The sequence below is a fragment of the Panthera leo genome, chromosome A1 (assembly GCF_018350215.1).
Source record: "Panthera leo isolate Ple1 chromosome A1, P.leo_Ple1_pat1.1, whole genome shotgun sequence".
Taxonomy (NCBI): domain Eukaryota; kingdom Metazoa; phylum Chordata; class Mammalia; order Carnivora; family Felidae; genus Panthera; species Panthera leo.
In genome coordinates, this window is record NC_056679.1 from 104213715 (window position 1) to 104228093 (window position 14379).

At 42.3% G+C, this 14379-nt stretch overlaps 1 protein-coding gene across 2 annotated transcripts in view; it reads right to left on the bottom strand.

The window, feature by feature from the left end:
* Window positions 1-8954: 8954 nt before the first annotated feature.
* ALDH7A1 (aldehyde dehydrogenase 7 family member A1) overlaps window positions 8955-14379 on the bottom strand; it is a 39017-nt gene continuing 33592 nt past the window's right edge. Inside the window, exons 15-18 of one of the 2 annotated variants that reach the window (XM_042934046.1) lie at window positions 13847-13944; window positions 13318-13391; window positions 10011-10086; window positions 8955-9142 (exon numbers count right to left, since the gene is read on the bottom strand). In XM_042934046.1, coding sequence (XP_042789980.1) covers window positions 9088-9142; window positions 10011-10086; window positions 13318-13391; window positions 13847-13944 — 303 coding nt within the window. In that variant the 3' untranslated portion in view covers window positions 8955-9087. Of the gene's footprint in view, window positions 9143-10010; window positions 10087-13317; window positions 13392-13817; window positions 13945-14379 lie in introns of those variants that run through there. The other variant, XM_042934048.1, reaches the window with a different exon arrangement.

The window sequence follows — 14379 nt, forward strand, 5'->3', positions numbered from 1 at the left end:
TTTCTCAAACTCTCATGGGTTGTGTATGCTGTGTGATTAAGTTCTGCCTCTGTAATGTGAGTGGAGGTAACATGTGTCGCTTCTGGGTCACACCCTCCAGTGGAAGAGTGCCTTCCCCTGATTACCTATGAGCTGAAATGTGTGATGGCACTGAGCCATCTCTCACTATGTGGAACAACACAGAAGCCTAAGGCCTGGACACCATGGGTCACTGATCCATCCTGGACTATTTACACCTGAACTGTTAAAGGAGAGAAACAATTTTGTTTTGCCTTTATTCTTTGTAGCATCTGTTCAAGCAGCTAACGTAATATCCTAAGTAACGCCAGCTTCCTGACTTCAGTCTAGAAACTGCTTCACTCTTGGTAGAAAAACTGTCCTTAGCCAAGAAGGGCTCTTCGAGATATGCCTAACTCATGAGACCCGAAAGAATAAAGCCACTGAGCCCTTGGGCTGGAAAGAAATGTGTGAAGCTGCGTAAGGTCTGAGCTGTGGCCAAGCATGGCTAATTAAAGTCCACCACCTCCGCTGTAAGAAATGTTAATTCGATTTTTGTAAAAGCTAAATCCCAAACAGAAAAGGCACCTAGGCCAGTCATGGGCCATCAGGCACCAGTTTTTGTTTGTTTGGTTTTTTTTAACTTTTATTTCAATGTTTGTTTTGAGAGAGAGAGAGAGCAGGTGAACACAGGCGGGGGAGGGGCAGAAACAGGAGAGAGAAAATCCCAAGCAGGCTCTGCACTGTCAGCACAGAACGGAACGGGCAGCTCGATCCCACAAACCAGGAGATCATGACCTGAGCTGAAATCAAGAGTCAGACGGTTGACAGACTGAGCCGCCCAGGTGCGCCACACCTCCCACCCCTATTAGGCACCAGCTTTGTGACTGCGGATGTGGGCCAGCCCATTCACTTCACACACAAGAGCTAGGGCCAGAGAGGTCAGATGATTTCTCACACGGCCTTCAGCCCACTAGAAGCCGAGCTGTGCCTAAGAAACAGGTGTTCCACATCCCAGATTAGTGTCTCCCTGTACACCCAGCTGAAGCCCCAGGCATCTGTGCTCCGTGACTGGCAGGCAGGCAGGCAACGTGAGGGGCACTCAAACACCATTGGGAATCTGACCTAAAACTGTGCAGCTCCTCTTTAGTGCCTCTCTTCCTCAACTGTGCAATCTTAAAGCCATTAGATGGGTAAGAAGGACGTCCCCATGCAGAACAAAGTGTGGGTGGAGATCAGAGGTTGACGTGGGGGAGGAAGACGGCCATGTTGGAGGTGAGCCCAGCACCCTGAGAACCAGAGTGAGGTGAGCAGGGTGTTCTCGGGAGGATGGGAGATTGGTTAAACCAACGAGAACAAGCCACAAAGGTCCTGGGAGGCAGGTTTCTGACTATGAGAGACAAGAGAAGCAAATCCTGGAAGGCAAAAACTAGAAAAGGCACTGTGATGTTGAACTGGACGTGAAGTTCTGATGTGGCCTCATGGTAGTCCATAAATGCAGTAAGGTTATATAAGTACAGATGTACTTGTTTGTGCATGTTATTTCCCAGCTCTGTCCACTCTGAACTCCCAGGAGCACTGACATCTTCACGTTGACACGCCTTGGCTTCTAAACAAGATTCTTGACTAAGAGGCATCAGAGCTCCTCAGAGAAAATGGCTGATTCCTGGGCCGGTACAGGTATGTCCAAGAAGGACCTGAGACGTCTTTCCCCAAAAAGGAAGGAAGGGCTCAAAGAGTGAGAACACATCAAAAGTAGCCAGTTTCACAGGAATCCTGCTGGCCAAAATCAGGTATCAAAATTTATTGTGAACATGTAACTTATTGGGTAAAATAGGGAAACCTAAGTACAAATATAAATAAGTAAACAAATGAAAAATTTGAGGGAAAACAGGCCACATAGGTAGTTTCAAAGTTTCTCCCCACAAAAGATGTTCATTTACAAAGAGGGCAAAAAATGCTTTACATGGAGAAAGCTGGCTGACACCACCCTAAGAGGGAGATAGACATAAACGTCCTCAGTAATAGACAAATTACAACCAGGCACCACCTGAGAAGATGCTGCGAGAGAAACACAGCATCACCCGTGACTGTACTTAAGACACAAAATCTGAATCTACTCAAGAGGAAACACCAAGTTGAGGGGCATTCTAGCAAGTCAGTGGCCTGCAATTTCAGAAGTGCCAAGGTCATGAGAGTCAAGAAAAAACTGAAGACAAAATGTCCTTTGGGATAAAGGACATTACTGCTACAAGGGGCAAAAGTTGGATGGGAGCTGAGAATAAGATGTAATGTATCCGTAACTCCCTGATTTTGATCACTTATTACAGATATGTAGGAAAATGTCCTTGTTTGTGGGAAATATGCATGCAAGTATTTGGGGGGGATGGGAGACGAGGTCAACAACATACTCTCAAATACTTAATGGGAAACAAGTTCTTTACACTATATTTGCCATTTTTAAGTTTGTGATTATACCAAAATAAAAAATATAGAACTGTATAGAAGAAAAAACGAATGGAGAGCAATTAAAAGAGAGGTAGGCAGGAAGAGTCCTGCAAAAACTTGCTAATTTTAGAAGCACCTGGGTGGCTTAGTCAGTTGGGCATCTGATTCTTGGTTTTGGCTCAGGTCATGATCTCAAGGTTCTTGAGTTTGAGCCCACATCACAGCTGTCAGCAGAGCCTGCTTGGGATTCTCTCTCTCCCTCTCTCTCTGGCCCTCCCCTGCTCACTCACTCTCTGTCTCTCAAAATAAATAAACTTAAAAAAATTATTTAAAAAAACACTCCCTAATTTTAGGTGATTTGTCACCAGAGTATTAACTAGGGAGCCAGACTGCTTTGGTTCACATTTCAGCCCCATTGCTTATCAGCTGGTTCACTTGGGGAAAATTTACTTAACTTCTCTGTACCTCAGTTTCCTCATTAATAAACTGAGGATTATCATAGTACCTACTTCACATCTTGTTAGGAGAATTAAGTGGGTTTACATTTGTTAAGTGCTTTGGAAAGTGGCTAGAACATAGGAAGTACCATAAAAGTGTAAGTAAAACAAATACAATATCCCCCGGGGTTGCTCAAACTGGGGGAAACTCACACATACACCAGGGAGGGGAGTGGATGGAAAACAAAACAACTTAATAACATTTCTTAATTTAAAACAAAAGACACTAATCTGCAATTACAGTCAAACACTGTTTTTTTTCGCTGACATTCTGGGGCTTATGTTTTACCCCAAATGAGTAACCAACTGAAGCTCAGGTGATCTGTACAGTTAGCAGACCAGAGGTAGGAAAAGGGGGTTACCAAGGGTGCTGGAATGTAAAACAGCCCATAAAAGTGGAGCATGGTGCTTACCACGTCTGTGTGCTGAGCAGAACACCTTTTCCATGGTGACCTAGACACCACAGGCAACACAACTCACGTCCCTGCCAAAATGAGGCGCTTGTTCTGACCAACACTGCCACCTACAGCTCAACACCATAAAGACAACTCAATAGTATCCCAAACTTTAGAATTGCTGGGCTTTTGATAAAGACCTTCAACAGCCCAGAGCAAATGTAGAACAGTTAAAGGATCTGAGTTTCCATTTACAAACGTAATCCACCTCCTTAGAAAGCAAAGGCTTAGGGGCACCTGTGTGGCTCAGTCAGTAAGCATCCAACTTCCGCTCCGGTCATGTCATGATCTCACGGTTCGTCAGTTCAAGCCTCACGTCAGGGCTGTGCTGACAGCTCAGAGCCTGGAGCCTGCTTCAGATTCTGTGTCTCCCTCTCTCTGACCCTCCCCCACTTGTGCTCTGTCTCTGTCAAAAATAAACAAACATTTAAAAAAAATTAAAAAAAAAAAAAAAGACAACGGGCAGGTAAAATATTTCACCAATGATCCAGCTAGGCCCACTGCCTGCTGCTTCAAGATTTTAATTTTCATTGGGGTGCCTGGGTGGCTCAGTCGGTTAAGCATCCGACTCTCGGTTTCAGCTCAGGTCATGATCTCACAGCTTGTGGGTTTGAGCCCCGCAATGGGCTCCGTGCCAGTTGTGTATACACAACCACATATATACACCCATCAATGAATCAGTTTATACTACCTACAAACAGATCTTGGTAACCACAAGAATGTACTGTATTACACAAGGCATCAGTGGGGAAAGGGAAATTCATTTCATCAAATTTGGAGTTGGGGAAAATCAATTCAGATCAAATCATAACATATACCCAAAGGTCAAATGGACTAAAGATCAACACGTCAATACCACAAAACACTTATGGGCCTTTCCAATACAAAAACGAAAGTCTGTATTTTACATCCAGAACCCTACACGAAATCTTCCATTCCAACTAGGAACAAAGCCCTTTCCTTTAGAAGACTTTGCAAAAACTACCTCCAAATCACCATACTCGGGAAGTTTGTGCAGGATGTGCCCCACCAAAACTACTGTATAATCAATGCCATCAGAAGGAATGCATAGGAGCCAGGAAACAAGAGTCTCTATATCAAAGAGCAGCAAAGGGATACCCACAGATGTCACTTGCAAGCTAGCCCAGGGCAGCCAGTCTAATTGAAGCAGAGGACAAAGAGCACTGGGAGAGCTGATTCCAGGAAAAATAAAAAACAGCTACCTGAGTAACTGGCAAATATTAATAGGCATGTGACACAACTCAGGCATTTGGAAATCATTAGTAATAGTCCATTTTTATGAAATATCCAGAATAGACAAATCCGTAGAGACGGAAAGCAGACAGTGGTCGCCAGGGACTGGGACAGAGGGGAGAAAGGGGAATGACTGCTTAACGGATATGGGGTTTCCTCAGGGGTGATAAAAATGTTCTGGAACCAGACAGTGCTGATGGTTGCACCGATGAGTGAATGTACAAAATGCCACTGAGCCGCACACATTAAAGTGGTTAAAATGAAGTTTATGTTGGATTTTACTACACTAAGACAGAAAAAACATAGAGCCAATTAAGCAATAAGGACAATTATTAACTCCAGGAAAAACAAAAGATAAGTACGCACGACTTTAAGGCAGGATTTATTGCCTTTTGCAGTCATAATTACATCATGACTACAGACTTAACCAAATGCTGTGCTATCAACAGAAACGAGGAATGCGGGGAATGAGAAGAGCTGATAAGAAGTTAATCCTAGGGGGTCTGGATGGCTCAGTTAGTAGAGCAGGCAACTCCTGATCTTGGGGTTGTGGGTTCGAGCCTCATGTTGGGTGTAGAGATGACTTAATAAAATCGTAAAAAATAAAAAAGTTACTCCTCACCTACTACACTGAGAACTCTGCAGACAACATCTCAACTGATTTACTGAAAAACAGCAGGAGGATCTTATTACTTAGGAAATGAGGTGGTCAGCAACCTTAGAAAATGTACAGGAGGTCATTCTGGTAAATTGGGGGGCAGTTCAGGAAGTAAGAGGAACAGCCTGTGTTTCAAGCATTCTAGGTTCATTAAATTTTTAACTGTGTACAAGTATTCTTAAAAAAAAAAAAAAGCTTTGGGGCGCCTGGGTGGCTCAGTCGGTTGAGTGTCCGACTTCAGCTCAGGTCACGATCTCACGGTCCGTGAGTTCGAGCCCCACGTCGGGCTCTGGGCTGATGGCTCAGACCCTGGAGCCTGCTTCCGATTCTGTGTCTCCCTCTCTCTCTGCCCCTCCCCAGTTCATGCTCTGTCTCTCTCTGTCTCGAAAATAAATAAATGTTAAAAAAAAAATAAAAAATAAAATAAAAATTAAAAAAAAAAGCTTTTAAAAAAAGAAAAAGCAGAGGAAAAATTTATAACCTAACTTTCTCCCATCCAAGTACTAACCAGGCCCGACCCTGCTTAGCTTCTGAGATCAGACGAGATCGAGTGCATTCAGGGTGGTATGGCTGTAGACTATAACCTAACTTTCTACACTTAAATTGTTAAAACTTTAAGAGATCAACAGATGTGGGGCACCTGGCTGGCTCAGGTGGCACAGCATGTGACTCTTGATCTCCGAGTTGTTAAGTTCAAGCCCCACGTTGTTTGTAGAGAGTACTGAAAAATAAAATCTTTAAAAAAGAAACCAAGTGGGCGCCTGGATGAGTCAGTCAGTTAAATGTCTGACTCTTGATTCTGGCTCAGGTCATGATCTCACCGTTTTGAGTTCGAGCACCACATTGGGCTCCGCACTGAGCGTGGAGCCCACTTGGGATTTTCACTCTCTCTCTCCCCCCGTCTCCAAGTAAATAAATAAAGATTTTTTTTTTTAAATCAATAATTTGATTGCATGAAAAGTCCAAAACTTCAGTGCATCAGAATGTGTGAACATTTTCTGGAACTGAAAACTAAATGTCCTGGTACTTAATCTCATCATATATCCTCGTAAAAACCCATTAAGGTCAACAAACAGCAGGGAAAAAAAACAAACATGAGCAGTTACGTTCAAGAGGGGATAAATAGGAAAAGGGGAGAAAGCACAGTCATCACTGCAAATGTCTACACCTAGCAGGCAGATATAATAACGTTACAGTGAAGGCAACAGGAGACAGATTTGTGAGTGTTAGGGAAGGGCAGAAGGGCAAGGAGGCACACTCCTCAGTCCCTTCAGCATTCCCAGGGACAACAAATGCCACCAAGAATGATCTGTGGTTACACAATAGGGAAGAGAGGAGTGAAAAAATTGCACCACATTGCCTTTGAGAAAACTGCCCCACCACCACCGCGTGTGGTCTTCATCACGAGTGCACCCCTCCCCAAAGGGAAGCCAGAACAATCGAGCATCCCGACGCCTGCCGGTGGAAACACAAGAGTCAGGATCGTAGGATCAGCCGTCGGGATGCTCTCTCCCCGGCCTGGAGAAGTACAGCAACACGCCAAGAAACAGGGTTCACGGCAGAGTGGGAGCTGGCACGCTAACCCCACCTCCTGTGTCCACACACAGGCGGGTGGGGAACCAGCAGTGCCACTACAGTAGCAGATGCAAGCAGTCATGAGGGGCTCCGTGGAAACGGTGATCACGAAACGCTGCAGGATCGCTAGCACCTGAAAAAATATGACCGTAACAACACACACGGATGGACACCTCCACTTGCTTGCGCCTGGGTGGCTCACTCGGTTAAACATCCGACTCTGGATTTCAGCTCAGGGCATGATCTCACAGTCTGTGGGGTCAAGCCCCACATCGGGCTCTGGGCTCCTAGTGCGGAGCCTGCTTGGGATTCTCTCTCCCTCTCTGCCCCTCCTCCTGCTTGCTCTCTCAAACATTAAAAAAAAAAAAAAGAAACACTAATAACCAACTTTTATTTCTTAGGTCAGTAAAAAAGAACAAAGGGGGCCAATTTAAGTGCAAAATTTTTTTTAATAAGCATTGTGACAAAAACATTTCCTTGTAACTGCTAGAAACATTATGTAGAAAAATTATGAATTGGTTTCAAAAAAAGCTTTCAGAATTCGTTTTACTCGGCTTCTACACCTAAGACGAGGGCCGCCAGTCACCCCAGCATGCTAGGAAATCGGCCACCATGTCATGGCTTTAACAGATACACAGGAGGATGGAGAGCCTCCTAAAATTCCTAACAGAAATTATAAACGTAAAAAACGTTAAGTGAAAACACTGACACAGCTTGTAATTTAGAACATTTGTTTAAAAATAATATGCTGGAAAAACCCAAGATATAAGAAAATATTTCAATCAAAAAATCACCTTGCAGAATTTTACAAAATAATAATGGCCTGTCAGTATATGATTCCTAAAAGTTTACCTCCCTACCTGCATGAGCCTTTGTTACTATTTCTTTTGTAATTTTAGGCACTATTGATTTTCCACTAAAGAACATGAACCGTCCACCTCTTTGATATACCCCTGACTTCTTCCGGCCAACAAGCTCTCAAGAGGTACACATCATCAGCATTTTGCTTAATATTCAAGGTTGACAACAGCGTGCATTGGTGAACACCAGTCACAGCTATGCCATCGGACATATTACAAATACCTTTCCCACCCTGATAAATTTATAACTGTCTGGTTTTCTCATTTGCTTATTACTTCTCTGGGTCATAACCCATTCTTTGCCAGTTGTCCAAATCTGTCCATACATACTGATGCATCAAATTATCTACAAATGTTATCTTCTTGGAAGGCTTCCGCCCAGGTCCAAACTGGCAAGAGAGTACAGACTGCCAAGACGACAGGAGACCTTCAAGAGCCAACACGGACTCAACAGGAAACCTTGGGATGACCCACTCCAAAGACTCAGCTTCCTGAGAGGAGAAGGCAGATTCTCAGCCACGAACGAGTGAACGTTCCTCAGGTCACTACTACCACAGGCTGCCACACACACTGTAGTCATTCTCCCGGAACAAATCCAAGGGCAAGTGCACAAACATAATAGCTAAAGTCAACGGTCTAATGTTGCGTAAGAAACCCAGCACACTTTCATTAGACACAGGCACAGCCCTTGGCGGGTACAGGTTCTACGGCAGGAGCAAAACCTAGGTCCACCATGCACAGCTCTTTTGTGGGGACACAAGTGGACATGAGCAAGGCAAGCGGTAATGGCGATGAATAACCCTTAGTCGTTTCACACAAAGCAAGGCATTCCCCACGGATATTGCGCTGTGCTCCTCGACGTGCACGAACATCAACACACTCCCTTCAAACACCACTCTTCCCCGCACATGCTCGAGGGTAAGGTGAATCAATACTTACTACAGAAATCTTTACTCACACTCAGCCTACCAAGAAGACTTCCTTTTTCTTCTCCATTCTGTGTTTTTCCAAATTCCTACTATAGCATCTACTAGTTTCTTCTAAATTATAATATAAAATTTTTTTTAAAGCATGAACTACTAGCAACATAAAAATTCACCCAATCTGTCACTAAATATGGCTCATGTTGTGACATCTGTATTTTTATTTGTTTAAAGATAAGTCTCTTGACTTAGTTGGGGCCTCAGGGCTAAGAGATTAGCCAAGCATATTCAAAATAATGCATTTATTTATTCAGGGCAAATCTTAATTTTTCTTTGTCTTCAGAAGAAAGAGTTGCGAGAATGCCTGTGAGCTGTGATGTGATGCGATGTGATGTGAGCTGTGATGATTTACTGTCACCTTTACTGAAACTTGATTCCTTGAGCTAGAGGAAGGTCCTTACTGTAGTTGATGGTGCTAGAGGGGAAAAAAATATGAACAAATTACAAAAAGAGTAGTACACACATAATATAGACTATTTTATGCCATTAAGAAAATTTAGCCTATCTGTATATATTACAAGGTGAGATGTCCAAGATACAAGTTGGTGAAGAAAAACAAAATTAGGACAAAGTTAGTATAGATCCAGTGTTGGGGGAAAAAAAAAAGAGGGAGAGAAACACATTTGGGAAAACACCTATCAAACATGTTATTCATAGTCTTCAGGGCACAAGAATATGGGGAATATAATTTTCTTCGTTTATCTCTCAATAACTTGTACTGAACTAGAAGGAAAAACATAGATATTCTCATTCCAACAGAAATAAAATACAATGCAATATTTTAGAAAATAAATATCTTGCCTAGTAATTATATATCTAGATTTTCTCCTGAGAGGAACAATATCCCTATTAAATGGGTCCCGGGGCTCCTGGTGGCTCAGTCAGTCAGGCGTCCAACCCTTGGTTTCAGCTCAGGTCATGATCTCATGGCTTGTGGGTTCAAGCCCCGTGTCAGACTCTGTGCGGACAGCTCAGAGCCTGGAGCCTGCTTTGGATTCTGTGTCTCCCTCTCTCTCTCTCTGCCCCTCCCCTATTCATGCTCCGTCTCTCTCTCAAAAATAAACAAACACTAAAAAACTTTTAAAGATAGTTATAGCCTTAGAAAGAAAGAAAGAAAGAAAGAAAGAAAGAAAGAAAGAAAGAAAGAACCAAAACTAAGTGAAGCAAACCAAAATTAAGTGAAGCTGTGCACAGAACAGGAAGTAGAAGAGCTTTTAATTTTAAAAGAGCATTCCAATCAACAGCTCGAAGCCCAAACCCATCCTCCCAAAGCCTGGTCTTACCAAGTGGATCTTCTCATGTACTGTTTCCAGGCATCGCTACCAGACTCGCGGCCGCCGCCAGTGTGCTTTTCTCCTCCTAGAGAAACACACAAGAAACTTGTATCTCTTGAGCAGTTTGTCTTTACTGGCTCCTACTCAGCAGCACAGAAAGATACCAAAAGAAGACCAGAGCTACCCAACCAGTGAGTTTACATTTAGCTCAGAGTATCTCCTCTACAAACAAAAAAGAGATCAAACAAACCAAATAAACAGGAAGAAAGAACTAGAAGGGGGGCGGGGGGGGAGGAATAAAGAGGAAACAAATTTGCCAAGAAGCAAAAGAAAACCAACCTTACCATGAGACAATGTGTTAAAATCGGAAACCTCTAGATGGTAGAAATAAAATTTTATTTTCTCATTTATGCTTAGCTATACATTATTATCTACAATATACATACTCTGCTTTTATAATATTTTAAATGCTATGGTAATATCCTTAGATTATAAGCAGTTAATGATTCCATACAAGAAAAGGATACTATGTAAAAGTGTGCCATCAAATCACAAGACATTAAGTCTTGATGTTGTGTTTAGTAATAGATACTAAATACTATACAGATACTAAACAGAGGAGAAAATAGTTAACAGAAGAGCTAAGAGAAAAATCTGAGGGGGCACCTGGCTGGCTCAGTCAGAAGAGCATAAGACTCGTGATCTCGGGGTGGTAGGTTCAAGCCCCACACTGGATGTAGAGATTACTTAAAAAAAACAACAACAACAAACTCTGAGGTTATCTCCCATATGGAAAAAAAAAAACAAAAAACAAAAAACAACAACAACAAAAAGATGAAAAATAGGAGGAAAAAGATAACAAAATTAGACAAGTCTTCAAGAGCTAGTATTCAAGTAATAGTTCTAGTAATTAGCAAGAGAAAAATTGGGGTGCCTGGCTGGCTCAGTCAGTAAAGCTTGCGACCCCTGATCTTGGGGTTGTAAACTCAAGCCTCATGTTAGCTGTAGAGATTACTTAAAAATAAAATCTTTAAAAAAAAAAAAAAAAGGAAGGGAAAATAATTGTCAAAGAAACATTATCAAAACAAAACTAGTCAAAACTCCCCAGTACTGAAAATGAGCCCCAATATTCTAATGCTCATCACTGGCCCACTGCCAAGAAAATTTTTTACAGTGGTCTCCACCGACATAAAAAGTAGACCCCGAATTTTGTGATATGGGAAAAAAAAGAAAAGAGATCAGAAACCAAAGTGGACTGGGCTTTCCAACCACAATACCAAAAACCATAATGCCCATGGATAACAACGTCACAAATCTGAAGAAACATTACTGCCAACTACACAGGAAACGCACGGCTTGTGATCTTGCTGCATCTGGGAAACTGGCTGCTATACCTTTCCCAACACTATAAAACTTTCCCTAAAAGATACAAGTGTCTCACTGGGCCTCACCTATTTTCATACAACGGGGTTTATGTTAAACACCTGCTTTCCTTCAGGGAGTCTGGAATTTTGGTATAGGGAAAGGTTGGTATTTCGGAAAGGGTGCCTAGATGACCAGCCCCCAGTAAACGCTGTGGGCGCTGAATCTCTAATGAGCTTTCCTGGTAGATGACATTTTAGGTATTTTGTCACAATCCACTGCTGGAAGAATTAAGCACATCCTGTGCTGACTCTGAGAGAGAGAGCACTCTTAGAAGCTTGGTTGGTTCCCCTGGTCTCCCCTTAATCTCTCCTGGCATGATAATGTCATGCCACACACACAGAGAAGGAGGGTTAAGAAGGTTCATCTATCCTAACAGAGGGTCAACACATAATGTCTAAAATTGAGGAAGAGTAAGCAATTAAAACACTACTTTGACGCCTGGCTGGGTCAGCTGGTAGAGTATGTGACTCTGGATCTCAGGTTCAAGAGTTCAAGCCCCAAGATGGGTGGAGAGAGTGCTTAAAATAAATAAATAAAAATTAGGGGCACCTGGATGGCTCAGTTGATTGAGCATCTGACTTCAGCTCGGGTCATGATCTCAAGGTTGTTGAGTTCGAGCCCAATGTCGAACTTGCTGCTATCAGTACACAACGCTCTTTGGATCCTCTCTCTCCCTCTCTCTCTACCCCTCCCCCCTCCTGCTCTCTCAATCAAAAAAAAAAAAAATTGATTAAAAATAAATAAAAACTTTTTTTTTAATTGAAGTAAATTCAAAGGTAAATTTATGTTTGGTTTTTTTCCCCCCAGTAATAATCTCAAAGTAGTTGCCTCTGGTAATGAAGGAGGAAAAGTGGGAGAACAGCTTTTTCCATCTAAAAATTAACTGTGGAGGGGAACCTGGGTGGCTCAGTTGGTTAAGCATCTGATTCTTGATCTCGACTCAGATCATGAGCTCAAGGTTCACGAGATCGAACCCATCTCAGGCTCTGTGCTGACAGCATGGGGCATGTTTGGGATTCTCTTTCTCAAAATAAATAAACGTTAAAACAAACAAAAAACTCAAGACTTAGAAAATACAAGCAGAACCCAGTGAAAAAACCAATTTAGGATTTTATCTAAAATAAAAGATAACATTGGACACTTAGCACACTGCTTAGCAATTAAAAACCAGAATTTTTCATGTGAAACTTGCTGGCTTATGCCTAAAGCCAAGGGTTCTTAATGCTGTCGGGGTCATGGACCATTTCCCCCCAAAAGAGATGCCATTTCAAGGGGTCACATATCTTAAGGGCCCTGGCTCTAATGGGATACTGCATTGGAGAAAAAAGTCAGACCCTGGACAAGAACTCTGCACATGACACATAAGCTCTCTCAAGCATGTAAGACCAGGTTCTTACCGAGTTCTATTATTCCAGTTTCTTAGTCAAACTTTTCTAAAAGCTACTACTGCTTTTCTTGTGCTCTCTTGATTGTGTCCCCACCCCAAATTCCCATACCGGAAGACGGAACTTCCAATACTTAGAATGTGGCTGTGTTTGACAAGAGAACCTTTAAGGAGGTAATTAAGGTTAAATGAGGTCATAAGGAAAAAAACCCATGAAGCCATAAAGGTGGGCCCCTAAAACAACAGGACTGGTGTCCTCAGAAAAAAGGAGGAGATAGCAGTGATACATGTGCCTCCACAGAGAAACAGCCACGTAAGGCCCACAAGCCAGGAAAGAGGCTTCAGGAGAAACACTGCCGAAACCTTGACCTTGGTTGGACTCACAGCCTTCAAAACTGTGAGAAAATAAATTTCTGTTGTTTAAGCCACCCAGTCCATGGTATTTTGTTATGGCAACGCCAACATCTAATATACTGCCCCCAACGTGGAAAAGGATTCTTTACATACCAAATGCACCTCCAATTTCTGCCCCACTCGTTGGGATATTGACGTTTACAATGCCACAGTCTGATCCTTTCGGCCTGTGTGTAAAAAGGGAAGCATGGTTGAGAGCAACCCATTAGGAAATTAAGAAACAAAACAAACAACGGCTGTCTGGGGGAGCTCAGTCGGTTAAGCAGCCGACTTCAGCTCAGGTCATGATCTCCCAGTCCATGGGTTCAAGCCCCATATTGGACTCTGTGTTGACAGCCCAGAGCCTGGAGCATGCTTTGAATTCTGTGTCTCCCTCTCTCTCTGCACTTTCTCTGCTCAAGCTCTGTCTCTCTCGCTCTCTCTCAAAAATAAATAAACACTAAAAAATTAAAAAAAAAAAAAAAAAAAAAAGAAGAAACCCAACAAACAAAAAATCCAAACCTCTAAGACTCTAGATGCTCAAATACTTATTTCAACTAGGATGGCTTCACTTTCTTTTTTATAAGTCCATTCACGAGACAAATTAGACTTACATAAGTTTTCAAAATAGACAAAGTTATACCCAAGCCAGCGGAAGATTCTGCCCAAATCCTTGGTAAAGATGCTACTTGAAAGTCCCTGTTTTACTTCATTATTCCATGCAAACACTTCTTCTTCACTCTAAGAGGACAGACAGTGGAATGATACAGAATCCAGGTCCAAGCTCACAATGGTACATTCATAAGACGTGTAACTTTAGTGCACAAAAGTAAACTAAAGATTAACCTACTAATTCCGTTTCTCTGATACACAGCTTTGTGTGTTTTTCCCTTAATTGTGCTCTGAGAAACAGAGGAGTACATGCTTCCATTCAAGCTACTATGTAAGAATTAATTTACAGAGCTCCAATTATGCACAACCCACAGATCTAACTGCTTACAGTACACTTAGTTATTTAATCCTCATCCGATGATACAGGTTTTATATTATCCACGGTTTAAAGATTAGGCAAGAGACACTAAATAATTTGCTCAAGAATTTAGTCACACACACACTATAAAACATGAAATTATACCTCTAGTGACATCATGTAAACCAGTGATAAACCATTTAAGT